This window comes from Sturnira hondurensis, unplaced genomic scaffold (assembly GCF_014824575.4).
Source record: "Sturnira hondurensis isolate 20B ecotype Veracruz unplaced genomic scaffold, ASM1482457v3 Scaffold0022215, whole genome shotgun sequence".
Taxonomy (NCBI): domain Eukaryota; kingdom Metazoa; phylum Chordata; class Mammalia; order Chiroptera; family Phyllostomidae; genus Sturnira; species Sturnira hondurensis.
This window is the reverse complement of record NW_028094846.1, coordinates 8,604,053-8,631,358: the sequence shown is the minus strand read 5'-3', so window position 1 is coordinate 8,631,358 and position 27,306 is coordinate 8,604,053. Positions and strand designations below refer to the sequence as shown.

At 42.2% G+C, this 27,306-nt stretch overlaps 1 protein-coding gene across 7 annotated transcripts in view; it reads right to left on the bottom strand.

Moving 5' to 3' along the window:
- RASAL2 (RAS protein activator like 2) overlaps positions 1-27,306 on the bottom strand; it is a 274,200-nt gene that overhangs the window by 65,161 nt on the left and 181,733 nt on the right. For all 7 annotated transcript variants that reach the window (XM_037035070.1, XM_037035073.1, XM_037035071.1 and 4 more), the window contains one exon: positions 5,313-5,419. In XM_037035070.1, coding sequence (XP_036890965.1) covers positions 5,313-5,419 — 107 coding nt within the window. The remainder of the gene's footprint in view (positions 1-5,312; positions 5,420-27,306) is intronic.

Below are 27,306 nucleotides of genomic sequence, written 5' to 3'. Positions count from 1 at the left end.
GCCGGCTCAGACCATTGTGGGACGGAGACGAGAACACTGAGCGGAGCACCTGGCCCAGAACACAGCCCGCCTTCTCTCGGCCAGAGCTACATTGATGGCATCGTCTAAGGAGAAGCGATAAAAAAAATCGTAAACATCAATAGTCACTTTATACATAGGATGTTAAAGCAAGGAGGCTGTTCCAAACACTAAGGCAATGTGAAACAGACACATACGATCACAAGACGTGATCATTTTCCCTTCCTGAATTCAATTATAAGCCCCTAAATAACTTTTCATTAGTTAGTCGTTTCTTTCTAATAACTCCTATAATATTTAAGTGTAGTTTTGAAAATGCATAAAACAGAATGGATACCTTATTTAAAGGAAAACACAAATGTGACCAAGGCAAGAAGTCTACTAGGATGGTAAAGAAAAAGAGACAAATAGGATCTTTAAAAAGAGGCAAAAACTATTCAAATGACCAAAACTGTTCTTGAGGAATCTAACAGTCAAAACTCAGATCTGCAGAAACTCTGTGAGCTTATGCTATGTATGATGCCTGAATGCATCGGACAGAGTCACAGAAACAAATCATTGATTAAAAAAAAGTCTCCCTCGTTTCACTTCCCAATATAAGTAGACATAGCATATACTGTATACACAAAACACCAGAGCCCTGAATTCCAAACGCAACTTCAAATCTCCCTTTATTGAGGAAAAAATGTAAGTATTCTGCACAGGCACACCCACTTATTCCAGATGATCCCTTCGTGGTTATCAAATGGTTTGGAAACCTACTGGACCGGAGACCTCACCAGTAAATACCAAGAGAGTAAGTATAAGAGATCGTCTAACTCTGGTCCTTCCATAATTCGTGCATATTTCATTTGCTGGCAATTATTTGGTAGGCGTGTACTATGTGCAAGGTGCCGTATTAGGCACTGGGGTAGCAGCGAAGATGAGTAGAAGAGGTATGCACTGTCTAAATGAGGGACACACACCTATAAGCAAATACTACTTTCGATCCACAGTTGGGAAGGAAACCATGTATGCATGGCGCTGACTTAAGACACACACAAAGTTTCGACTGTCGGGTGGCCGGGGCCCCTACCCCAGCATTGGTCAAGGGCCAACTGTAATTACTATGGGAATAACCGTGGACAAATGTGGGGCGAGAGGGAGGAAGAGCAGAACAGCTATCACGCAAATCACTGCTTTTTCTTATGGTTGATTCAAATACAAATGCATTTAAATGTTCCTAAAAACCAGGTCATCACCTTAACCTGCGGGTTCGGCGTCTATATAAGTTCCCTCTTTCGTTTCTCATGTCCTTATTTTTAAACTTATTGACTCCACTGTCCACCACTTGCATAAAGATAGCTTAGACTAAGTAAGAGTCTAAGCCATCTTGCTATACTGGTTATGCATTTTACATTTTTCAAAATATGGCCTTGCTGGAATGAAGAGGCTACACAAAGGATTCACCTCCCAGCGGGGGGCTCACTGTTCTGGTTACACACCGTGGCTCATTTCTGCCTCACCCAGGAGCTGCCGTTCAGCTGCATGGCCTCCCCTGGGTCTCCCAGAAGCTGACCTCTACTCTAGTGCCGTCAGCTGTGAGGTGGGTGCTGGGCTGGCCCTCTATCCAGTGACGGCCCCTTACCCCCCGCCTCTGAGCACTGGCAAGAAGAAGAAGAGTCACTCAGGAAAGAGGCACGTAATTTACCAATACTTCACAGTATTTATACAACTTGGTTTAGCTTTATGGGCCAAGACAAATATTTCAATAAACAAATCTCTAATGCTTTAGCAGCCAGCAAAATTTAGGTTAAGCCTGACAAACCCACTCTCTTACGTCTTGTCCTAACTCACATTCCCAGGCCTCTTTCCTGCCATTTTGCCTACATGTTTTTCTATTCATGCTTTTCTATTCTCACTGAGCCCTTTCCACGTTTCCTGATGGCGTCAGTTACCTTATGACGCGTGCCTTCCCAAAGGCTCTTCCCTCAGCCCGGAATACTCTTCTTCCCTTGTCAATTACTTTCATTCAGCCTTTGAAATTCAGCGCAAACACTGGCTCATGGCAAAGCCTGAGCCAACACAGCACGTTGTTAAAAACCCGTGTGACCACGTGCATCTACCTCCTTATGAATCTGGCCCTTTTTCTGTCTCTTGCTACCAGATTTTAAGTTCTCTGGGAGTGGCGAATTCTGGGTTCGTTTCTGTTCCCTAGCACCAAGTACAGTGCCAGGAAAGTGTCTATAATTGGTGAATCACCAACACTTCGCCCAAAGTAAGCTTTCAACAAGTGTGTCAGTAATTTCAGTCAAGGCTTGCTAAGATCTCTGTCATCTGCTCCCAGTAAGTGTGAAAATGTCTCTGGGAAGAACAAGGCTGTTGTGGGGAGCCTACTACCAGCTCCCTTAGGGTTCAACTGAGGAGTGCTGAACCTGCTGTTCGCCATCGTGAAGACACTTGAACTCTACCTAGAACCACAAGTACCTGTGCTTAAATCTCGCTTCTGCCCCCTCCTGAAGGTGACATGGGAACGGCCATCTTTGTGATGCTGTGTAAGTAACTTAAAGTCAAGCATCTCAAAGTCTGGCTCCTTTTTGTACTGCTTTCTAGTATTCAGAGGGTCCATTTTGATATTAATTACAAACGTATTTTGTGTTGATCTAAAAAATACACATACCTCTTATTGCCAATGCATTTAAGTGATGTAGGTCACATTGGCTATTTGTGTTATGTGCAAATTAAAAAAAATACAGTGTACTTCCACAGACATCCAAGTGCCATGGTGCCTCGTTTAGCCAGCATGTTCTGGCTTCTCTCAGAAGAATATAAATTATTTATCCAGCATTATCAAGGAACCAGGTACTTCACAAGGCAGATTTTTCTGATAAGTTTTTTTTAAGCATCACATACCTTCAACATTTTAACTACTCTCACCATATAAATACTCTCACTGGATATAGATTACTCTCACTATATAAATACTCTCACTGTACAATATTGTACAGTCCACTTTTTAAAAAAGCCCAGAACAACAAATACCGCCTCACTTCTTCTTGACGATTCAGGAGCATTATTAACCTCAATTACTGCGCTGTGCACCGTCCATCCTGTAATGGGACCGTACCATTAGGGGCTATTGATGAATGTAAAGCTCTTTGCCTTTACCCTAAGTGGCTTCAGATTGTTTTTACGGCTCTGCCACCAGTGTGTTCTGATGGCCCTTTTTCAAACGACTGTGTAGGTGAGGGCTCGTGGAGGGTTAAATCCTCCTAGAGTGGAGTGCACGGGCTCAGTGACCTCGACTGGGTAGGCAAAGGCCTCCTCCTTCCCTGGGGGAGGTGGCGGGGTGGTCCACAGCCTCACTGCTGAGCGAGCGGTCTGCACGTGGAGCCGGTCTTTGTGTGCACGTGTTGTCGGTGTGTTACTTTTACTCTTGGTGTGAAGGTAAACCTTAGATTACCTGTCAACTTACTGCTTAAGTTAAATAAAAATTGTCATTCATACTTAATTCGAATTGTTTAAAGCCCAGACACGAACTTCAGACTAAGCTTAGAGGTACCTGAATGTTCTCACTTTGCAGAAGAATATTCTTCAGCTACTGACTTAAAAATTCTTTTCAAGCATTCATCATTCTACTACAGCATGATGGCAGGAAAACTTCAAGTTCTAGTTCAGTCCCTCTTTGCCAGACTCTGTATATGGATAGTTATTTTCAGTGTATCTGATCTCTGTTTCATCAGGAAAACAAGGATGGGGAGAGGAAAAAATGCTTTCTTCATTCGTTAAAAAGTGTTAAAGAATAGGTAGCCATGCCTAGGGAACAGAGAAGTCCAGTAAAAGGCATCAAATCTACTATTTTAAAGTTCCTGTCATATTGGGTTAAAATATTAACCCAACATTTGCTTGTGATCTTTAAAAATGAAAGAATTGTAAAAATTTGAAAAGGCACAGTAACAAATATCCACCAACTTCAAGGTACTACAATACAATAAGGAGAAATCTCGCTCCTTCAGATTAATTCATAACGAAACATCATTTAAGTTAACTTACTAATGAATGCCTACTTGTATGTCTCCAAACATCAGTTCTACGTAAAACATCATCTCAACTTTAAAAAAAAATAGCACTGGAGTAAGTACCTAAAGAAAGAATATAAGATATTAACTTGACTGAATAAAAAGAAAAAATCTCTGTTTCCACAGAAAATCTATTTCTATTTTATATTGATTTCCATTGTACCTATAAAAATGACCAACTTAAGGCAAGTCATTCTTGTCAAATTTAAACACAATGAACTTTAATAATATGATTGGATGTAACTGTATTTCTTGCTCAATAAACAAAGACAATGAATGAATGAATGAATGAATGAAGGCATGGGTTACTCAGAGTTACACCAAAATGGTCCACACTAGGCCTGTAACTGGTGGTCAGCAGAGCTGACCCCTTGGAGACTTTCTACCTCAGCACCCTTTGAATTTAACAATGACTCTCAGTACTACCTTGTCAGTTTAAAGAGTATTTCTGTCAGGGTGTTTCTTAAGCACTTTCAGGATCATTTAAAAGATGACTTAAGCAAAGCACAGGCCAGACTTCATGATTAGAACTCACAATTGCTTAAATTCTCTGATTATATGCTTTGCAACTTTATAAGTCTCATCATTCTCTACTTATGTTCCAGCTCTAGAAACTTTAAAAGAAAAAAATCATAACCCCATTCCTTAAAAAGAGAAAGAAAAAGAATTTCTCACCAGCACCTTTATAAAACTATGATAGGTTTTGGCTAGTAACTTGGTAAAAGGTCATTCTGCAAAGATTTGCATTGTATAGTTCAGAGGAATTTGAATTTCAGGTATTTACTTATATACAGGGTCTGGCACAAATAATGCCCCAGTTGTTACTACAAACTTTTATTACATAAACATAAGCATGTCACTCTGTAACATAACACTGTCACACTCAAGCACACCCCCTAGGACATTTTAGGTGATGTGTTCCAATGAAAACTACAAATTGTCACACCCATATTACTCCCCGACCGACCACACTCGCGCAGGCCTTCCTTGTGCCGGACCCTATGGGTTGGAACTGACCCACGAGTCAAAACGAAACTCCCTACAACCTAACGGGCCCTACACTGAGGGTAGTGGGCATGAGCCACAGTCAACAATCTACAGAAGTTGACAACTTTGTCCTTCAACCGAAGCACTGTAAAGAAATTCTCGAGGAACAAAATGGTTACAGTCATCCTCTCGAACTCTAAGAAGAAAGGAGGAACTTGAAATTTCCTCTTGGAGAAGAGAAACGCTTACTGGGACTTTGAAGGGCGAGGTATATGCACTGTCCATGGAGCTGGGCTTCTCGGATGTGCTGGTCCCTGAGATGCTCCGTCTGCGGGGGGACCTTTCTGCTGGCACCTCTGGAAAAGAAGAGATGTGACATCATTAAGAAGCCCACATTCCAGAAGTTTCTCATTGCAAAATTATTGGGGGGGGTTTTCCCCCCTCACAAAAAGTCAGTTTGCTTTAAAGGTACATTACATTCTATATCCACATCATCTCTCTCTTTATCTCTGTGGCATTTGAACTATGGAGACACGAGAAGACGGTCACAGTTAAGAATCTGCTGTCGGGTGGCAGCTTCTGTCTTATCTGTGCACCTATAAGAAGTAATTTCCTCTGAGCTAAGTTTAATACCTGTAAGTTCACTTAATATTTGCCTCTCACAGGGTATGAATCTACTTCTCTATCTGTCGGCAATACAGGAGTTAATCGAAATTTTTGATAATCCTGTGAACAGAACATGGTCTAGCGCTGCTCACGATATGATGCTGTTCGCACAAAGGTCAAAGTTCAGCTCTGTGCAGATGCAACGATTCACCAGACTGCAAACCAAAGGGCTATGCAAAGACTAAAAGCTGCTGCCAGGAAAAAATATCATATATGCCCATGCAGACACAAAAATAGATCAGCTTCTCCTCGTTCTGGCAACGTGACCTTATTAGGGTCTTACTCTGGAATCCTAAATATGTTCGAACCACTTAACAAGCTTCAGATTTTGCAGATACTGTGATAATCCCAAACTTAATTACTACACACTACATTAAGGTTACAGTTTCTTCGGAGAGTGATAGATATATGCATATATATGCACATACACAAGCACACACAGATGAGAGATAGATGCATAATTATACCTTTGTCACAACTGCTTCCCATCTCCACTTCAACTGACAGATATATAGGAATCCAGCTTCTCAGAGAACATTAGATAATCTCAACATGGACAAGGAAAAACAAAACACATCCTAAAAAAAGTATTCTGTGTTATCTTCCAGATCTTAAAAAAATAAGGAGTGAGTCGTGACTCCGGAGACTGACATTTTGCTTCCCGCTGTTCTCCCTTTAAAAGACAGATGCAGCTTAAACTTCCATTTCTGGCCTCCTGGCCCCTGGGATCCGTGCTACTTCCACTTAAGAGAAAGCATTTTTTTCTTGCTCCCGCTCCCTCCCTGTGTCTCGCTCTCCCCCCTTCCCTCTACAGCTTGCAGAGAGAGTAAGCGAGAAAGAAACACACACGACTGCAGCCATTCAACCAGTCCCTGCCGCTGCACATCCTCATTAGTTATCTTCAGGCTATCAGCAGACGCCCAACCACTGCCACCCCCCAGTTACAGAAAATCTCACTGTGTTGCACTGATCTGCGGCGAGAAAAAACACTTCCTGAAATTTATAGTCAGTTAGTGCCAAAAGGACACCATTTTACACGGACCCAGCGATGCCCACGAGCCAGCCCCTCCCACGGCGAACCGGCTGCAAGGGCTGACCCTATTACCAGCTTCGCCTCTCAGAGGCTGATTTGCTCTCCCTAACATCTCCGCGGTGACACCTTGACTAGTGAGACCTAAGCCAACATTCCTAATGACGGGGAGGCTGGTGCCACAGCGTCTTACAAGCCTGCAGTACAAGAAATGTCCGCACTACAACTGTGCTTTGAAGTCATGACCAATAGCTAACTGCAAATCTCTCGACTTCTTGCCAGCCATCGGCGGTGGGTTAAATGAGCCTTAATGTACAGAGTCATTTTCAGAATTAGGCACACAGGATTTAGTGCACACTTCTAAAAAATGGCAGTGTAAGTAGCTAAAATGAATGGGAATGGCACAAAGCACTGGATTTAAGCACATCAGTCGGTCGAACACACTGGACCGGACCCTCGGACTTCGGGAACCTGATATCCAGGAGTGGGCAGCTCAGAGGGGGCAAGTCCCACGGGGGCCAGGCAGGTGGGCACAGGTGCTGGGGGAGGTGAGGACGCCTCATCCTCCCTCTGACAGTTACCTCTAATTAGGAAGTATGGGAGACTATTACAATAAAATATGTTTTTAATCTCTGAAAAACTGATGGAGAAACAAAACTAGGAGGAAAAGAAGGTCCCTTAGCAAGGAAAGAATGGTCTGGTAAACTGTTTTCTTTGATTTGCAATATTCTCACTAAGAACAAAAACCGAAACTTATTTCTTCACTTTCTTCCAAACATCAAATTTTAGTTTTCAGGCACATGAACTCATTAAGTAAACACATTTGAGTGCTTTTAACTATTTGGACATTATATGGGCTAAAATGGGCAACCGCATATCCATCTCTAACTAATACATTACTTCTTGTTGTTGTCTTAATTGTGGATTCTCTTTCTGTATCATGAAAAAGAGAAAACCCCACAATTCCAATGTGTAGCTTAAGTGTTACTGGGTTCAAAAGAAGAAATTAAATTATTCCAGAAGTGTGAACAACTATCCCCAAAAGAGGGAAAAGAAAGGACACGAGGTCGGTTAAACAGATTAACGTAAGAGGAATCAGTCCACACTTCTTGCCTTTCTCAGCCTCCACAACAATGCAAAAAAGAAAAAAAAGGCCATTTACTACCCAGGTTCTTTGGTCCTCAGAAGATTCATAACTATTTCGAAGCTGAGAGAAGACTATGTACCCCAAGAACCAATCAGTGTCCACTTAGAAGGAAGGCAGCGGCAGCGGCACGGGGGGAACTGACAACGTGCCGGGTTAGTCCCAGGCAGGCCTGGTCCCAGCTGGTCCGGCTAGCTCAACCTGAAGTCTCCAAGGGGGAAGGAAAACTGCTACTACGCTCTTCCAGTTACATTTCTGCTGAGGTGGACGGAAAGCCCATGGTGGTTCCAGTAGGCCACAGTTAGATGGCTTTCTCCCCTACGCCCCCGGCTTGCTACACGGTCTCGTCTTATTTTCACCTGCGGTAAAAATTAATGTTCTTTCCCAGTCACAATATTTAATTATAGTCATTTTAAAATATGCTCGCTTTCTAAGGCTGAGACGTATCATATTGTTTCAGTAGATAAAGGTCTGAAACGGTTTTGTTCACTTTCTCATCATCTAAAAATAGTGTTTTTCATCTTCAGATTGAAAGAGCCTGGTTAAGTTTTAAACTTATCTTATCATTTCCTTTGCCACTGGGTACAAGCTGAGATGAGGTGACAACGTATCATAATGAGAGTTCACATCCAGCCCGGCCCTGCGCAGAACGATGCGCGGAACGAGGAGAACGCTGGGTGCTTTTCTTAGCAGCCCTAGGACCGACTGCCCGCGTGCCCTGTGGGAGCCGTTTCACCCTGCCCGCCCCGGTCTTCCTTAGTAAACTGGTTACTCAGGCCAACCAGAGATGAAGACAAGATAATGAGCTCATATGCTTTGATGCGGAATTAGCATTTTCAAAGAAAGGGACTCTCTAAATACAAAGTGTAGTATTGTGACGTCATTTCCTCAACACATGATTTTCCTCTCTGTCAATGTGCTTTTTTTGAAAAGTGTGGCGAAGAAATCGACAACTGGATAATTATTAGGGGCAAAGGCACTTCTGATAGAGGATGTGCCTGTTCAACAAACAGAACCCAACCTCTGCCTTGAGGACCTAAGAGTATGTCCATGGCCTTTAATTCCACGGATAAGGGAGCAAATGTCAAAAAGTGTGTCGGGGAGGGAAGAGAAGTAAGGCAGCGTTAAGGCACTGGGGAGGCACAGTCGTTCCTCTACAGTGAGTACAGGGAAGAGGCGGCTGCCTTGAGAAGGTGAGTTTGAGTCAACACGGAGGGGGTGGGGCAGTCACCCAGGGGGTTTCTAAGGGAAGGACTCCGCTGGCAGAGGAAGCCAGCGCCAAATTCCAGGGTGAGAGAGAGCAGCCGGGAAGCCAGAGGAACTGGTGTGGCGAGTGGGGGCGAACTGGCAGCAGAAAGCCCGCAGGCCTGCACCGAAGAACTTGGCTTTTTACTCTCAAAGGAAAACCACCTGGTGAAATGCACTTCCTGGCCCTTTCTTAATTATTTTCCTTTCAGGATTTTGAATAATAAATGAGATTGAAATAATTCTGGAATATTGTGTTTGGAAAGAGAGTAAAGGGAAATGTTTATCATACATGTTTGCTAATACAGAAATGTTTAACTGAGGGATCAGGTTTCAAAACCCTCCGAAAATATCAAGAGAAACGTGTCTGTTATATAACATTATTATGGCCAAACATGTAAAAGCATCAAATCAAACACATTCACTTTTTGTTCCATCACATTTAACCAAAGTCCATATAGTATCATGCCATAGATGCACATATGGAGCACACACGACACAGCTAACCATGTCATGAATTCTCTGACTGCCACTTTGAGACCAAGTTACACTAGTTTTTTAAAAGGTAGGTGAAAATGATTCATAAATACTTTCAAAAGAGAAAACACTGTACTGTAAAAGTTATTTAAGCGCCCGTTTTGCAAATAATCTATCTAGGGTGGAAATCCTGTCACGATAACTTCATCCACTACGGAGCGTCTGTTATGTGCTAAGCACTGGGCCGAATATCTGTCTGTCTTAGTCCCGGGGACAGCCCCTGCGGAAGCGCCAATCACGGCTCTGTGGGTAGGAGTGGGGCACATTTAAAAGAAGGGAACGACTTTACTGACGTGAAAGCCATTCCGGAAAGTTCAACATGAAAGATGAACAAAACGCAGGAAAGGATGCATAAGTTCTAATTTGGTGAACGGTGATGGAAGGAACCAGAATACCCTTCTCACAGCAACCTTCTCCGTAATGACAGACCAGAAAAACACTGTGCGTGCACAGCCGCCGCCAGTCTGGCACACACTCGCACCACATGTCGAAATATTTCACATGAATAGCACCTAAACCAATTCCTAACAATTCCGTTGTCCAGAAGTATAAAATATGAATGAATGTGAACGCTTTGCCAGTTAGAATTATTCACAGGTTCCTTTAACACGTTTGATATTATAGGCAGGAAACGTGTTCTAATATTCTTAAAGGGGGAATTTTTCAGTTCACTTCAAAAACCTTTTTAAAAATCAATAACATTTTAACATGGCATGCTGAAAAAACTGAACACACACTACGCTGTGTGCGCGCCCACGGACGTCCCTGAAATTTCAGTGTGTGGTGTTGTTGTGAATGAGCCGACCTGTCGTCTCCTTCCCTTCTGTGGTGTAAATCATGGTAACAATAAATAGGCAGTTCCCTTTATTAATAAATGAGATAAGCAAACAACTCAGCTCTCCGTGCTGTGAATTCTAAATTAGAAGAATTCTCCTTCCATAGGCGGCACATAAGACATTTAAGAAACGGAATAGGAAGGGAGGAATAGCACTAGGAAATGGGTTGGTGCCTCTCCAGTAAAGAGGGATTTTAACTACGTTCAGCTGCTCTGAAATACTAACCCCAGAGCCACTTAATCTGTCCAATTGGTGCCACTCGGAGGCAGTGCTTCACTCAGACGGGAGCCCTTCAGGCTGGCACGCCCTAGACGCTCACTCAACACGTGCGCACTGCTGGTAAGTAGAGAAATGTTGTGGATTCTCCGCACGGACAGCCATCCCGTCTCCCCGCCCTTTTTTTTTTATTTCAACAAACTTATTCTCTATTATTATTTTTTTATTATAGATGTCTTCTGGTTAATATAATAGGGAACAGATTTCTCTCTGGTCAAGGATCTGAACACCCACAACTGTTTCATTTCTTCCATTTTAGGGCTTCACATGATGGTGGTACTGGACGGGATGGTAGAGAACAGTTTCAGTGCAAATAACACTCAACCGGAAAGGCTCAGGGAGAGCTCCGGGTTACATGGTATCTTAAGTTTCAAGCACAAAGCATACCTCTGGGTCTTGGTCCTAACAACTGGGGGACTTAAAAATAATGATGAAAACATAACAGGGGTAACTACAATACCCAACGACTATTTCTTAGTCCTGATTACAAGAGTGTTATACGAGTTCCCTTCAATCTCGATCACAGTCCTCCGGAATTGGGATCATCGCCCCCATTTTACAGAAAGAAAACGGCAGCCGTTCCGTGACTCTGCCCGCATGCACCCAGCTGGTACAGGGCAGAGTCGGGACTAGAACCCGTCTGGTCTGGCTCTAGAGCCTCTACTTTTCATCACCGTGGGAGCTACCCCGTTCTACCTGTGTTTTGTGTAATAGGCTGCAATGGAGAAAGGATAAGACAGGTAATCAAGGAGACTCCTCCTAACAAAAACTCAAAGAACTTTAACAACAGGCGCACGATTCTTTGTATTTTAACAGAATTAAATTGTACCCTTTAAGCAGTAATTTACTGCAAATAAAGCCCGTCAAATAAAAGTTTTAATCCTGGGTTGTTGATGCTAAGAAGACTATTCTAGCTCAGTGAGGCAATGAGATAGAGACGCAGAAAGGTTACTAGCTTAATGTAGTGGTGGAAAAATCTGAACAAATCAGGAAGCAAGCTATCAAGAGTATCTGCTACTGATTCCTCGAATAAAAACGCGACAAGGAGCCCTCCAAGATAAAGCTGCACTTAGGGCGAACGAACAGGCGAAGCACAGAGGATTTTCGGGGTAGCGGAAACACTCTGTGTAATCCTGCAGTGATGGATACGTGCCATACGTTTGTCCAAACCCCGAGAATGCGTGGCATCAAGAGGGACTCCCAGTGTTCAACTACGGACCCTGGGTGGTAATGACGATGGCAGTGGAGGCTCACCATCTGTAGCGCATGCCCTAGCCCAGTGGGGGTGCTGCTAACGGGGGAGGCTGTGCGTGTCTCGGGCAAGGATGTATGGGAGCCCTCCGAACCTTCCTCTTAATGTGGCTGTTTATCTAAAACTGGAAAAAGTAAAATCTTTAACAGAAGTCTTGCCCTTCTACCCTCCTCGGTAATCTTCAATACACTTAAATGAAGAGATAACTACTTAGGTCACTTCGATGAGAAAAAACTAGATAAAAAAACATTAGGATCTTAGGTTTTACAAAGAACAACCTCTAAGTAACCAAGAAAGCATTGTTCAGCAGAAAATGACTGTTTCGAACATTTCAGTTTAGTTATTTATAAGATTTTCCTTTTTAAATATTTTTATTCATATTCAAGGAGAGAGGAAGGGAGAGAGAGAGAGAGGAAGAGAAACACTGATGTGCAAGAGAAACATTGGTTGCCTTTTGCACACTCTCAACCAGGGACCCGGCCTGCAACCCAGGCATGTGCCCTGACCAGGAATCGAACCCGAGACTCTTCAGATTGCAGGATGACACCTGATCCACTGAGCCACACCAGCCAGGGCTATTTATAAGATTTTCTTAATCTCACAGTTTCATTGAGCTGAATCATATTTTGTCAACTTGAGAAGACAATTTCTTCTAATTTACAGAGATTTCTAATACCTTTATCTAAACTTTTTCTATAACTGACTTAATATGTTCTCAGGTTTGTATGTTTCATACATACTTGTGAGTTTAATCTTTGATTTATTTATACCATGATTTCAGTATTCCTCATTACAATCTCTAAAAAAGATTTGGTCCTTGATTAGGCCAGGGCCTTGTAGTTTGGGTTTTATCCTCAAGAGACTTTAATAGAAAGTACTAAAAGTGTTGAAAGCATACAAATATTTGAGCCCTTCATACAAAGAGGAGAAACTCACCACTTGCTGAGGACCAATGATGCACACGAAACTGTGTGAAAACAAACAATGTTTACACTGGACATCACTAACTGGTGAAGGTCACAGAAAAGTGGGGGGAGCCTGTGATGCTGATTTGTAGCCCCTTCTACCTCCAAACGCTACCAAGTCTCTCTGTAAAAGGGTCTGTTGGTTTGTCCTCTTTATTTCCACTACCTTTATTTCCTCTGTTTTGTTTTGTCCTCTTTATTTCCACTGCCTTCCTCCACGACTTTTTATCTTGTCATGCAGATTTGGGCAGGACCCTCCTAACTGATCTCGCTGACTCCCGTCTCTCTCTGCTGAAAGCTATTCTGCTCCCCATTACTGGAGTGATCTCCCTAAAGCATTACTTTCCTGATGGAGGTACCTCCCCGAGAGATCTGAAGCCAGAGAGACAGGGGGCCGACCTTACACAGATGCTCTCCGACACAGAGCCGGAGTCAAACTAGCCACATGGGCACCCTTGTTGACGATGACGGTTTTTACTCATCGGCCATATCTCAGGTGACCTTCAGTGCACATTTCAATTCATCTGCTTCCATAAAACCAGGCTTCGTCATGAACACTTCCTTGATTTCTAATAAATACATTTACAAATTCATATTACTTGATTATGGGTTCTCCAGTTTGGGGTTCTGAGCTATATTTCTCTCCAGTACAGAGTTCTGCACTGCAGTCTCATACTGTAAGATCTGAATGACAGTGATCTTGTCTGAATTTTCCAATGAAATAAATTTAAATAAATAGAATTCTCTCAATTTTAAGTATTTTTTCCCACAATGTTTTTATATACCATTCACACCCATTCTGGCTTGTTTGCAAGTATTAAAATGAAATAAATAATAATAATTAGTAACAAATAAAGTTGAACTAAACAATTAAAAAACAGTTCAGCATAGTCTGTACACCTTGTTTTCTCCTTTAATAAACACATGACCATACAGAATTGCCATTTTTGTTAACAATTCCATATGGTTTAACGTAATACATAAAATTATGAATAAATTTTCTAGTTACCTGTAATTCACATGTGGAATTAAAGCATACCATCTAATCAATCACCTTTTATGTTAACTTGAATCTTCAGCTATAATTAAGATTTTGATAAATAAGCATCATGGGAGATTAGGTTTAAAAGTTCTGAGGGTTTTTCCTCCTATGTGTCATTTTATCTGAAAAGTCATAAATTTCCAGGTTTTATTAAGAAGCCCACTTCAATTAATCCAATATGAAGTCTTGATATCTTCTTATTCGTTTTCTTTTTCTATAGATATGTGTTTGGCTTTATTTCTTTTAGTTTTTAATTGCACATCCCTAGGAGGAAATTTTTTTAAAACTTCTTTCTCTTTTCTAAGGAAAGCCCGAAACAATGATGTGAGAAGCAAAAGTTTTAAGGTAACTATGACCACGTGTGAGACTGAAAATGAATTCATGGATGTACTTAGGGGTCAGCATGCATCTTGGTAATTTCGTTTTACAGTTTAGATACCAGAATGCCAATTCACTCATTTACAGTGGAAAACTGACTTTGTCACTGATGACAAATATTAATCCAAGTGTGGTGCAGCCCTGGGTCTTTATTCGAAATCAAGCTTTCTGAGAAATTAAACTATTATCAGTAGATTTTAAACTATTGATTCAATTGCTCGAATAGTTATAAGTAGCAGGGCTCCTTACATTTTTAATTTCTTATATAGTCAATTTTGATAAATTACATCTTCCTTTAAAATATCCACTTCTTTAGCCTTGGCTGGCGTAGCTCAGTGGATTGAGCGTGGACTGCGAACCAAAGGGTCGCAGGTTCGACTCCTAGTTAGGGCACATGCCTGGGTTGTGGGCCAGGTCCCCAGTAGGGGGTATGCAAGAGGCGACCATACATTGACGTTTCTTTCCCTCTTCCTCCCTTCCCATCTCTAAAAAATAAATAAATAAGATATTTAAAAAAATAAAATAAAATATCCACTTCTTTACAATTCAAAAATTTTAAATGAATCACCATAAAGCTTTTCATGACCATCTCCTAGTTTTCAAGTCTCTGATTTTCTGTAATGATGTCCCGTTTTCCATTCCAATATCAATTATTTGTGCTTTCTCTTTTCTCTTGAACAAATCTTGACGGTATTTATCTATATTCATTGGAGAAACAACTTTTAAGAAACCACTCTTGGCTTTATTGATTTTATTACACTTATTTGTTTTCCATTTCATTATCGTCTGCTGTTATCTTCATTATTTCTTTCCCTAAACCTTCTTTGGATTTATTCTTTCACTTTCTAACTTGTTGAGTTAAATATTTAATTACCTCATTAATTCTTGACCTTTCTCTTTTTCAATATGAAAGATTAAGGACTACAAGTTTCACTTAATAACTATTTTAGCAATATCCTACAGGCTTTGATATATACTATTTTCAGAATGTTCAGTTTTAAGTATTTTATAATTTCCATTATTATTTCTCCTTGGGCTAAAGAATTATACATAAATAAGTTGAAAAGTTTCCCAAAGGGAAGGTTTTTAAAGTATATTTTTTTGTTACTAATTTCTAACTGAAGTTCAACTATGATCAAGAAAATGCTTTCTGTATGGTACAGAGTTTGAAATTTGTTGAGATGTGGTTATACTTCAGTCTCCTGTCGGTTTTCATAAAGATTCTACATATGCTAATGTAGACTACATCCTTGCTGGATTCAGGATTCTATACATGTCCATTAACTCAAGGTTTTTGTATTACTTATTGTATTTTTATATCTTTTGTAGACTTACTCGTTTTTATACATAGGACTGTAGATTCATATTTCTAATTTTCAGTCATTTTTTGCCTTATAAATTTTGAGGCTTTGTTATTAGGTACATATAAGATCACTGTATCTTTCTAGTGATTTTGACATTTTGCCATTATGCAGAGACCTTGGTTCCTAGTAATGCCTTTTTTCAAGTTCCATTTTATCTCATTTTCATGGCTTGCTAGCTGTCTTTTAATTAGCATTTGTCTGATAAATCTTTCCCCAAACCTTTTACTTTTAATCCTCCTGAATCCTTATGTGCCTCTCATTTACAGCATTTAAAACAAACAAACAAACAAACAAATAGAGTCAGACAATCTTTCCCTTTTAACAACTTCATATAGTCTGCTTTCTGATAGAGCTGGATTTTATTCTTACCATCTTACTGTTTTCTATTTTCTTTGTTTTTCTGGTTTTCTTTCTTTTCTCAGATCAGGTTTTAAAAATTCATTTTCCCTTCCACTGCTTCGGAAATTGTGCACTTGATTTCTATTCTTTTAACATTTTAACACAGATATAGAAAGTCTAAAGCTAATCCTGATTTCCAGCCTTCTCTTGAATAATTTAACAATCCTAGGGCACTCCAATTCCAACGACCCCCTTTTTATCTCCGACAGTCCTTCTGTCCCCTAGTTTAGTTTAACCTACCAGAACTGGGGGTATGAATTCTCGGGGACTTCCCTCCTCCTCACTGCCCCCACCCGTCCAGAGTAAGACAAGTAAGATTTGTCAATTTCCTTTTTTTTTTATCAGTGAGCACATTTTTTTTAAATTTTCATTTTCACTCATCAAGGGAGCCAGTCCTATGGGGAACAATGGAGGGGGGCTTTCCGTTCTAATTCCTCACTTTATTTGGACCTGTGGTCCATTTCCTACCTTGTGGCTATGAAAACTTAACCTTTGGCAACTATGAGACTAGCAAATGCCAGCAGGACAATTTGCTACCTGGATTTTTAGTTGCTTCCCTTTTTTCCTTCCTGGGGACTTCCTTCCCTTCCCAAGAGGAAAGTCCAGCCATTTAGTTTAAAATGTTTGTTTCATTAACAGGACATGTCTCACATTTTCTGTATAATGTTTCATATCTAGTCTCCCATACCGCCAGAAACGGGGATTTTCATTTTTGAATACACTTTCTCCTGATGTTCGGTGTAATTTTAGGAATCAAAGAACAGTCATCAATACCAAATAATTAACTGTAGTCAGTACAGTCAGAAACTGAGAAATATTCAGGCTTTGTCAAAATTACATTCTTTCATACAATATTCCATCAGTTAAATGATTTCACTTAATGAAAGAAAATAAACTCACTTAAGTTCAGTTGAGAAAATGTAAAGTAGAAGAAAAAATATTTGTTGAGTCTTTTCTATCTTAGTCTTGAATTTGGGAAACCGAAGGATCATCTACTGACTAAAAACTGCGAATGCGGCCAATGTACCTCAGATGGTACTTGCAGACTTGGGATGAGAGAGCAGTAGCAGAAAGGGTGGGGGAGGGGTGGAACCAATACAGTAATTTGGGTAATTATGAAAACGGCTGAATCTCAAACGTTTGGGTATCGGAATAGCATTTATTCATGAAAAACAGTATTTATCAAGCACCTATTCAGTGCTATTCTGGAAAGGCCCAAAATATTCAGAGCAGATCTCTGTGATGGAGTAGCAGGGGAATGTCAGACGGGGACACAGATAGCTACCTACCATGCGGGACTAGGCAGGAGAAATGTCGTGCAATTAATACAACGGCTGTTCCGTTCTCCATCTTCCTTACTTTTCGTTGCTAAACCTCTGCACGCATATTTGATTCCTGTATAAGCTTCTCCATTCTCCCTCAGAAGCTTAAATCTGTGCACCCTTAATCCCATCCTCACCCCCAACCCCGTGAAAGATTTTGTTCTCTGAGTTATTCTCCTTTTTTGTAGGTTCCATACCCTGTTCCCTCTCCTCTACCAAAAACACAAACAAGTCTCCATTTTTTAAAAAAGACCCTTCTCTCTTCTACCAGTCACAGACTTCTCCAGGCCAGAGACATACTTTGTAGCCTTCACCGTTACACCATCCATTGTCCTTCTGAATATTATAAAACCTGACTCTCTTCCCTCAACTCTAATGAATGAAGCAGCACTGGCGGTTTCACAGGCCAGCGGAAGTCTCCTCAGGGTCAAATCCAGTGAGTGGTCTTTCCTGCCTTCTCTTTGGCTTTTCCAACCACGGGCCCTGTTGACCGCCACACTGAGCTCTCTGCCTTAGCACCTGCCATCCACACCACACCCCTCTGGCTTGCCTCCTACCACGACGTCATCATTCCCTCTGCTTCTCTACCCACCCCGCCCCACCGCTGGAGATTCAAGGTCCAGTCCCTGCCCTCTGTTTCTTCTTGACAGGCTCTCATAGTAGATCATCTATTCCTGCTCAGAGCTCCAACTCTATTCTCTAGACTGCTCTCATGTGTTGCTCTTGGTAACTTCATTTCTAACCATCAGAACTGTATCTCAGGCCAGCCTCGTGCTCACCATATCTAAGTAGAACTCATCTTCTTCCCTCAAAAACTGGGTCCCCTTAACGACTCCTCTACTTTTGTTAATAGTACTGTCCTCCGCCCAAGTTCAAAAATAGCCTTTGCCTCTGTATGTTCCCCATTCCTCCAATCTGTCACCAATGCGGCCGATAAGACTCTGTAATCTGTCCACCTTTTCATAGTCTTCATCTGAGCTGCACAAATTTCCATCTGCGCGTAAAGTGTGCTAGGAGCTAAAGAGTCAAAGGATTGAAGCCCTGAGGTGGACGCATTTGCGATCTAGTTATAATAGTAAGTAAGCAAACTGCTATTTATAATATAAAGGATTAAGCATTAAAATAGAGGCGCTTATTTCAGGTCTGGAGTACTACGACGACATTCAAACAGGTTTAACCGCTCCTAGTCCCTTCCCCCACTGGGACACCTTCAGATACGCCTTCCTAAAAAGCTGTTCTGACCATGTCTTTTTCTTGCTCAACAATCTTCAATTCGGAATTCCCAACTGCTTTCAGGATAAAAGAGTTACTCGTTAGCCTGCCATGAAAGTCCTACATAGCAAGCCACCAAATATCCCTCAAGCACTATCTCTCATTACTTCTTTACAAATCAGTTTATTCATTGGACATGAACATTCATTTAATATTCCTCATGGCAGTCCTTTCATACAGGAAACACTGTTCCCATAAAAACCTACTCTGTCTTTTAAGTTTCGGATTAAATCCTGTCTCAGTAAAGCCATCTCCAGCATTCCTGATCAAAAACGATGTTTACCTTCAAATTCCCAAAGCAAGTTCTGCCTGGATAAATCACTTCACAATCACGTACTGCCTTATTTTATTTTATTATTGCCACTCACTTTCTCGCTTAATTGTACATAATTCGTGTTTTCTCCCCAACCAAATTCTGCTTTGCACAGGCAGCTTTATCTTATGCTTCCAGCCCCATACCTCGCACAGTCCACCGGTTCATAAACAAGACGTGAAACGGGGTAGGGCCTGGGCAAGTTCCGCTTGGGTGAAGGGATACAGCTGATGGAGGAAGCAGCACATGAAAATGTAGGAAACTCAATGCTTGCCCAAAATATCGAAAGTTAATCGGTTTGGTGAAATGAAGTCCTCCACACCCAAGTGAACACTGGAATGTCAGTTCGAAGGGTCGGAATAAGTTCCAGAGTGAGGTGTTTAAACTGAATCCGATAGGTGACGAGGGAACCACAGAAGGTTTTAGACTAAAGCGCCAGGCACAGCTTTATGAAGTCTCACCCAATCAGCAGTGCACTAAGTGAACAGGAAGGCCTGGCTAAGTGGAATGTCGCCCGGAAGTGAAGCAGGAACGCCCCACCAACCCAAGGTCGGTTTCTCTCGTCCCTTCTCCTGGAGAGAAGTCTGCCGTGAAACTCCTGGGCACAGAAAGCCCAGTTCAGTAGATTCTCTGACAGAACGTCTCCTCCGGTTCTGCTCACCCTAGAGGCACCCTAGAGTAGATTCAGTGTTCTTATTTTTCTCTTAGCACCTTCACTGGGAAAAGCATGTTCTTACTAATGGTAACTAAACCAGTGAATGACTCATCACAGGGATTCTGCTTAATCCTCAAGCTGTTACAAGCTATAACAGTGATAGTTCTGCTTCTTGTTTCTCTAGAGGACTTCAGTAAATTCCTGTTTATCCACAGAAGGAGGCGTTAGCTACTCATGGTCAGGAGTAGCTTCAATCCCCAAAGTAAGACTTGCTGGCACCAAGGGTTCAGCCCGCCCCAGCAGAACGTGGGACACACAGGTCTCCGCTCACTCAGGAGCCGAGCGTCTCTTTAGAGCCCCGAGTAGAACCATGGCTCCGACATCCCTGTGTTCATCTGTTACATATGCCAAGGTTTTCTCGCACTAGGTGGGTAATTGGTAGGAATCTGCATTTTCCTTCCAGCCACGGTCTAACGTCCTTTGACTGTATTACCTCCATCTGTGGCTAATGAGGGATTTACTGATTCTCCTAAACCGAGGACAGGAGTAGGGGCGGGGAGGGGCACAGACGGTGGTACTTTTTATTTGCCCCTCTCTATTTNTCTCTGACAGAACGTCTCCTCCGGTTCTGCTCACCCTAGAGGCACCCTAGAGTAGATTCAGTGTTCTTATTTTTCTCTTAGCACCTTCACTGGGAAAAGCATGTTCTTACTAATGGTAACTAAACCAGCGAATGACTCATCACAGGGATTCTGCTTAATCCTCAAGCTGTTACAAGCTATAACAGTGATAGTTCTGCTTCTTGTTTCTCTAGAGGACTTCAGTAAATTCCTGTTTATCCACAGAAGGAGGCGTTAGCTACTCATGGTCAGGAGTAGCTTCAATCCCCAAAGTAAGACTTGCTGGCACCAAGGGTTCAGCCCGCCCCAGCAGAACGTGGGACACACAGGTCTCCGCTCACTCAGGAGCCGAGCGTCTCTTTAGAGCCCCGAGTAGAACCATGGCTCCGACATCCCTGTGTTCATCTGTTACATATGCCAAGGTTTTCTCGCACTAGGTGGGTAATTGGTAGGAATCTGCATTTTCCTTCCAACCACGGTCTAACGTCCTTTGACTGTATTACCTCCATCTGTGGCTAATGAGGGATTTACTGATTCTCCTAAACCGAGGACAGGAGTAGGGGTGGGGAGGGGCACAGACGGTGGTACTTTTTATTTGCCCCTCTCTATTTACTTGACCGAATTCCTTCTAAGCATAGTGGGGTAACGGCTAAAAAATTTTTTTTAAAGAAATGAATACATTGATCTTGAGGGAACTAATGAGAATTTATTAAAAAGTATCATGCAAGAGCACGAAAAGATGTTTAGTGACGACTCTGCCTTGCTTTCCCATGATGCTGCGGGGCCTAAGTGGTTGGTTTCGCTCAGAGATAATTTGTATTTGCTTCTTTTCTCTGATGCTTTTCTATGAGGCTGGGGGGAGGGGAATGGGGAGCAAGTAGAACGAAACAGGCTTCAGAGAAATGAGGAGTTAAGAAGTACACACATTTCTTGAAGTCACTCCAACGCCCAAGACATGTACATCAAGAGTCGGATTAGTATCTAAATATGTGTGCCTGGGCCTTTACAGAGCTAAAGACCTGATTAGGATGACCCTTTCCATCTAAACTGTATGGAAAAAGAAATCATTACAAAATGTTAAGACCGACAATATAACTGAGTTAAGTGAAACAAAACAGAAACTTATGCTAAGTATAATAATAACAATTTTAAAAGGTAGAGATGTCTTCTGGGGCGGCAGGAGATGACAGGTCATAGAGGATATTCATGAGGAATAAATGAGAAAACCATAAATTCTGCCTACTACGATAAAAGTACACTTACATTTAGGGAATATGAGATAAATCAAATTTATAAGATACATTCAAAGACAATCATTAATCTAACAAACGTATTCACAAAATAGAATTTTCTAAGTATCAAGCTCTCCTATTGCATTTAAGATACAAATGGATTTATAATCTAACTTTCCTAGGAATTTGTTTATTATAGCAACAATTCCACGATCAATAACTGCTTTACTTAAGAAATTTACCGGAAAGCATCTGTAAATGGGAAGTCAAAGTAACGGCTGGTCCATGTGTCCTATTTTACATGCTCTGTAGAAATGTTCTATGTGAACAGTACAGATACTTCACACCTTGCATAAAAGCTACTTCTTAAACCGTATGTTAGCTTTCCCTGCAAACAAAGCCTACCCCCCCTCTTCAAATGGCCAGGCTCGCCATCACCGTATTAAGAGTTAGAGTAAGACAATAACCTATTTCGGCCAGCAGAAGTTGTCTCACTCGCACTAACAGCTGCCCAGATGACAGGTTAAGCCTTGCACAGAGCTGGCACCCTTTGTTAAAGCAAAGCAAACTGTCTCTGACTCCTCCTGGCCGGTGTTGTCGGCACTATTGCTACAGCCATAAGCAAAACGGAACACACTCTCCTCACTCCTCTGCCCCTCCTTTAGAAACCCGAAAGTGGGTTTTGGAAAACGTGGGGTCTTACTCCCCAGAGTAAGAGAAGCGCAGACAACAAAGGGTTAAAAGAACAAGCAGAGCCCTACCGTACCCAGAAATGACAGAAGGCTCTTCTCCTCTTCGGTGCTACTATCCAGCCACTCGGCCACATCGCCGGGGGAAAGGAGACTCATTCTCCAGCCAGAAAACTTTTCCATACAGAGCACAATGACTGAATGATGGAGCGGGAAAAGAAAGATACGGAGGCTAGATTCTTGGGGGTGTAACACTTAAACTGCTAGGCAGGCTGGAGTAATGAAAGAGAAAACGTGATCCTCCCTCCACTCTGAATTCTGTCTCTGTGACATCAATCTGATCCAGCGTGGGGGGGGGGGGGAGGAAATGGAGAGGGTTAAAAGAGGGTGAGAGAAGAGAAGAAAAGAGAGATTTGTCCTGTCTCCTGGTGTTAAGCTTCAGCCTGAAAGAGAAAGCCAGGATAAAATTGAATAATGATTTGTGTTTAATGACAGGAGAGAGAGAAGGAAAATAAAGAATAAAGATACTCAAAGAAAAAGAGACAGGTTCCTATGCCGAGGCAGCCTAGATAACGGGACAGCACAATAGCTAATCAGTTAAGTAAAGCGGATCATCAAACAGAAACAAAGGCAAAAGAACAAATTCAGCATTTTGTTTTGTTCTGAGAAGAAAGGTTTCCAAATTTCCTTCCAGTCAGCCTAGAGACCCGCAGCCTCCTAACCCCTTCCTGCTTTCGAGATTTCAACAGCATCCCAGCCCCCTGGAAGGAGATTTCCTGCAAGCGGCAAGCCCAGGCAGGTTGATAAATCTGTGAATAGGAAGCTCTCATCCCTCCTTTCTCCTCCTCCTCCTCCTCCATTCCTTCCCCCACCTCGCATGGCGACTGCATTGATCGACAATAATGGAATCTGTAACTGACTGCCAACAGCAACATTAAGGATATTACAAGTCCACTTCATAAGAATTCGAGCCGGTGGTCGGAACTTGGGGGCAACTCTGGGCTTCTAGTCAATAGCTCTGTCTTTCTTAGCGAGAACGAAAAGAGGAGGCGGGGGAGGGAGCAGGAGCGGGCGCGTGGGAGCTGGAATCTGAAGGGGAGAAGTGGGGCTTGCTCCTTGGGCTGCAGGCTCAGACACAGACCCACCAACGAAGCGGGGGACTGTCCTTCAACCCCGGCCACTCACACTGTTACCGAGCAGCAGTCAGAATCGGGTGGGTTTTGAAAACAGGATTTCCCGGACACTACCTATTCCCCCAGTTCAAGGTTATTCCATAGGCTGGGCTTACATCTCATTAACAGGCGGAGGAAAATGAAGCAGAGGAGGCGTTTTCACAGACGCTCTGCTCTCTGGAGATCGCTTAGGTTTGCTGCTGTAAGAAAATCGCACTCTTAAAAAGGTGGGGTGCTTTTTGCATTAGCAAAACATTAGCTTTGTTCCCACTAATCCGCTCTTTCTGTCTATTGGAGTAGTCTCCCTGCAGTGAGAGAATGCTCACCATGTAGGAGTTACTACCCCACACATCCTGAATCCGTATCCACCTCCCCGCTTACGTTACTGCTCTTCGCCTGGACCGTGTTCACTCCGACTGTACGTTCCCTGAGGACACAGAAGGCACTGTTCTATATTCGTCCTCGTAACCCAGTGGCCAGAGCAGTGCCTGGCACTCAGGAGTTCAATGTGCACTGAAGTTCTGCTTGGCTGCTCTCAAAGTCTGAACAGCTTCAACATTGGCAGGAGGTATGAGGCTGAATATTTTTGCCTCTCTTTTTAACATTAGTCATTTTGACAGACAGTGACTTAAAAGCAGTTGGAGAAATACCACCGATTGAGAAAATAGAAAGTGTAAAAAAGAGGTATTATGAATTCATAATGTTTAAATAGATCTTTTATTATTCAAAATAACTACATAAAATTGAAAAGTAGTGATAAATATGTATCAAAGACATTTGTCGAAATCTGTAGACTGTGGCTGCTTAGCACCTACGCAGGGCTCGATGACCCCTTTGTAATAAGTAACTTTATGACACACAGCACCTGTAGTTCCCAGACTGAGGCCAGTGGCCCAGAGCATCAAACCCAAACTTCCTGGTGTGAAGCGGCTCCTTGCCCTCTCGTGGGAGGGGCCCCCGGACAGGAGGGGCCCCCGGACTCGTGGGGCACAGCCACATTGTACTACTGACTTGGCTCCTAGGCCTTGGCAGTTTCACTAAAAGTAACACACCCAAGGGCAGGACAAAGTCATCTGTCTTGTTCACTGGTGCACCCCCACCGTCTGGTGCACTATCCGGCCACAGTAGGTGCGCCAAACTTTTCATCGACTTTGGCATCTGCTGTGAAGTGCCGTTCTTCCTTCCATACATACCTGCAGATACGGAGCTGATCCAGAGAGACTCAAATACTACCTCTCCAGGTCTCCCCTGACAACTTAAGATGGCTTTCCCATCCAAACTTTTTGTTATCGCTCCTACTACTTTATTGAGATTATTTGTTTGCATAGTGATTTCCCCCACTATGGCTTGTGCCTATAGAAGGCCAAAACTGTTCTACTAACTAAAAAATGGTTTTTGATGCCTAGTGGGTGATTAATAAATGCCTATTGAATGATACACTAGTGAAAGTGAGGTTGTGATTCTATATATCAAAGGTAGATTAATGCTAAAAAGTCCCATATATTCATTTTTTTAAAAGATTTTTTAAAATTTATTTTTACAGAGAGGGGGAAGGTAGAGAGAGAGGGAGAGAAACATTGATGTGAGAGAGAAACATCAAGGAAGGAAGGAAGGAAGGAAGGAAGGAAGGAAGGAAGGAAGGAAGGAAGGAAGGAAGGAAGATTGGTTGCCTCCTGTATATGCCCAGACAGGGGACGGCATCTGCAACCCAGGCATGTGCCCTGACTGGGAATCGAACTAGTGACCTTTCGCTTTGTGACACAATGCCCAAGCAACTGAGCCACACCAGTCAGGGCCCATATATTCCTGATGTAATGAACCATACTGTTAATCTCAAAATCAAAAACCGAAACAAAACATGGTTATAAAAAATATTTTAACAAAGACAAGGCAGTATAGACAGAAAAATATCATCAGAATAACTCAGTACCATGAATCTGCCTTTTGTAAACAGAGTTAGCAAATGAGGGACCCAAGAAAAAGTTCTAATACATAATCCGTAAGCATTATACTGCTTGTCCCTGCTTACAATCAGAACAGAGCATAAAAGCAGAAATTGGCCCTTGTGTAAATTTTTCTTAAAGATAAAGCAACGAAGCTTCCCTGGAGATGTAACCATTGTACAGTAAGCTATGCATTTCGCTACCATCTGAGTCAAGGGCATCAAAATACTGTGAGTAGAACTGTTGGAAATAATGTTTGACCATCATCTTCTCACCAAATGACCGAATCCCATCCATTGTTGTGGTTTATCATGTGACGTGTGATAAGTACTTATCAACATGTACTTTATTCTTTATTTTCCTACAAACATTGTAAGTATCTGGAAAATATTTGGTAATAGGAATATGCTGAACATTCCTGATCTCTGTTACAGCCTGTCCTGACACTTTCAGATTTGCCCATCTGACGACAGGAGGGACAGCAGGTGCCAAGCCCTGTTCTGAGCCCCGGAACGCAGCTGCGAACAGGAGACGGAATCTCCTCGCTCACAGAGTGTGTGTTCTAGAGGGAAGGGGTAACCAATACATGAGACGAAAATGTGTGCTGTGCACTGCGTTAGGTGAATGGTGCCGAGGAGAAGCATAGAGCAAGGACGGTGAGAGGTCACGCTGGAGAGGCTCCAGCTGGAGAGGGGAGACAGGCAAGGCATCTCTGAGAGACTAGCTTTTGAGTCAAGGGCTGCTGGGCTCTTAGGGAGAGGAAAACAGAGCAGTAAAGAGGCCCAGAAGCCAGAGTCAGAGAGCAGTGCAGGCAGACTGCAACAAACCAGGTGAAAGTAGAACAGGATGAGGTCTGCGAACTAACGGGAAGACAACATAAAATTACAAGGTCTTTTCCTCTTGCTTAGATGGCAAGCCTTGAGACAGGGGTGATTCGTTAGGCCTTACTTTCTCTTTACAGAAGAGCTTTATTAAAATATAATTCACACATCATAAAATCCACCTGTTCTGAGGTTTGAAACGCACTCACGCAGTTGTGCGACCACCACTACGATCTGATTCCAGAACACATTCGTCACCTCGGACAGAAAGCCCGCACCCGTGAGTGGCTACTCTCCAGGGCTCCCAAGTGCCAAGCCCCTGGCAACTGCTAATTTAATGTGTCTCTTTATCGATCTGCCTACTCTGGACATTTCGTATAACTAAAATCGTCTTACACGTGGCCTTCTGTACTTGATTTCTTTCATTCAGTTTTATCCACGTGGAAGCATGTGTCAAGCACTTCGTTCCTTTTTATGGCCAAAGACTATTCCGCTGACACACATTTGGGTTGTTCCCAGTTTTTAATGCTATAGGTAATGCTGCTGTGAACATTTGCATACGACTTTTTGTGTGAAAGCCTTATACTTTAAAAAGATACCCAAATAAGGTATAATGAGTAATCCGCCGTTAATCTGTAGAATTTTAAAATGATACAGCAGAAAGAGTTATTTTCCAATTTTACAAGTACCATATTTTTCTCTTACTTCATCTGGGATTTCCAAACTTCTTCAAGCAACAAAAACTACCGACTGTCTCTTTTCTCCTGCTTGACCATTTTTGTACAAGGGAAAAGATTAATACTGGACACTCAGGAATAACAAAGGCAGATTATATACAACAACAGATCTTTCCTAAATTGATAACTAAGGTGGGTAAAGATGGTGGAGATTTTGTGGGAGATAATTTTATATTTTGATACAGTTTCAAACTTACCATAAAGGTACAAGAAAAGGACAAGGAACTCATATGCGTGTACACACACACACACACACACACACCCTTTATCTTGACTGACCAGCTGTTTACATTTTGCTACCTTTGTTTAATTATCCTTTCTATAACTATTATT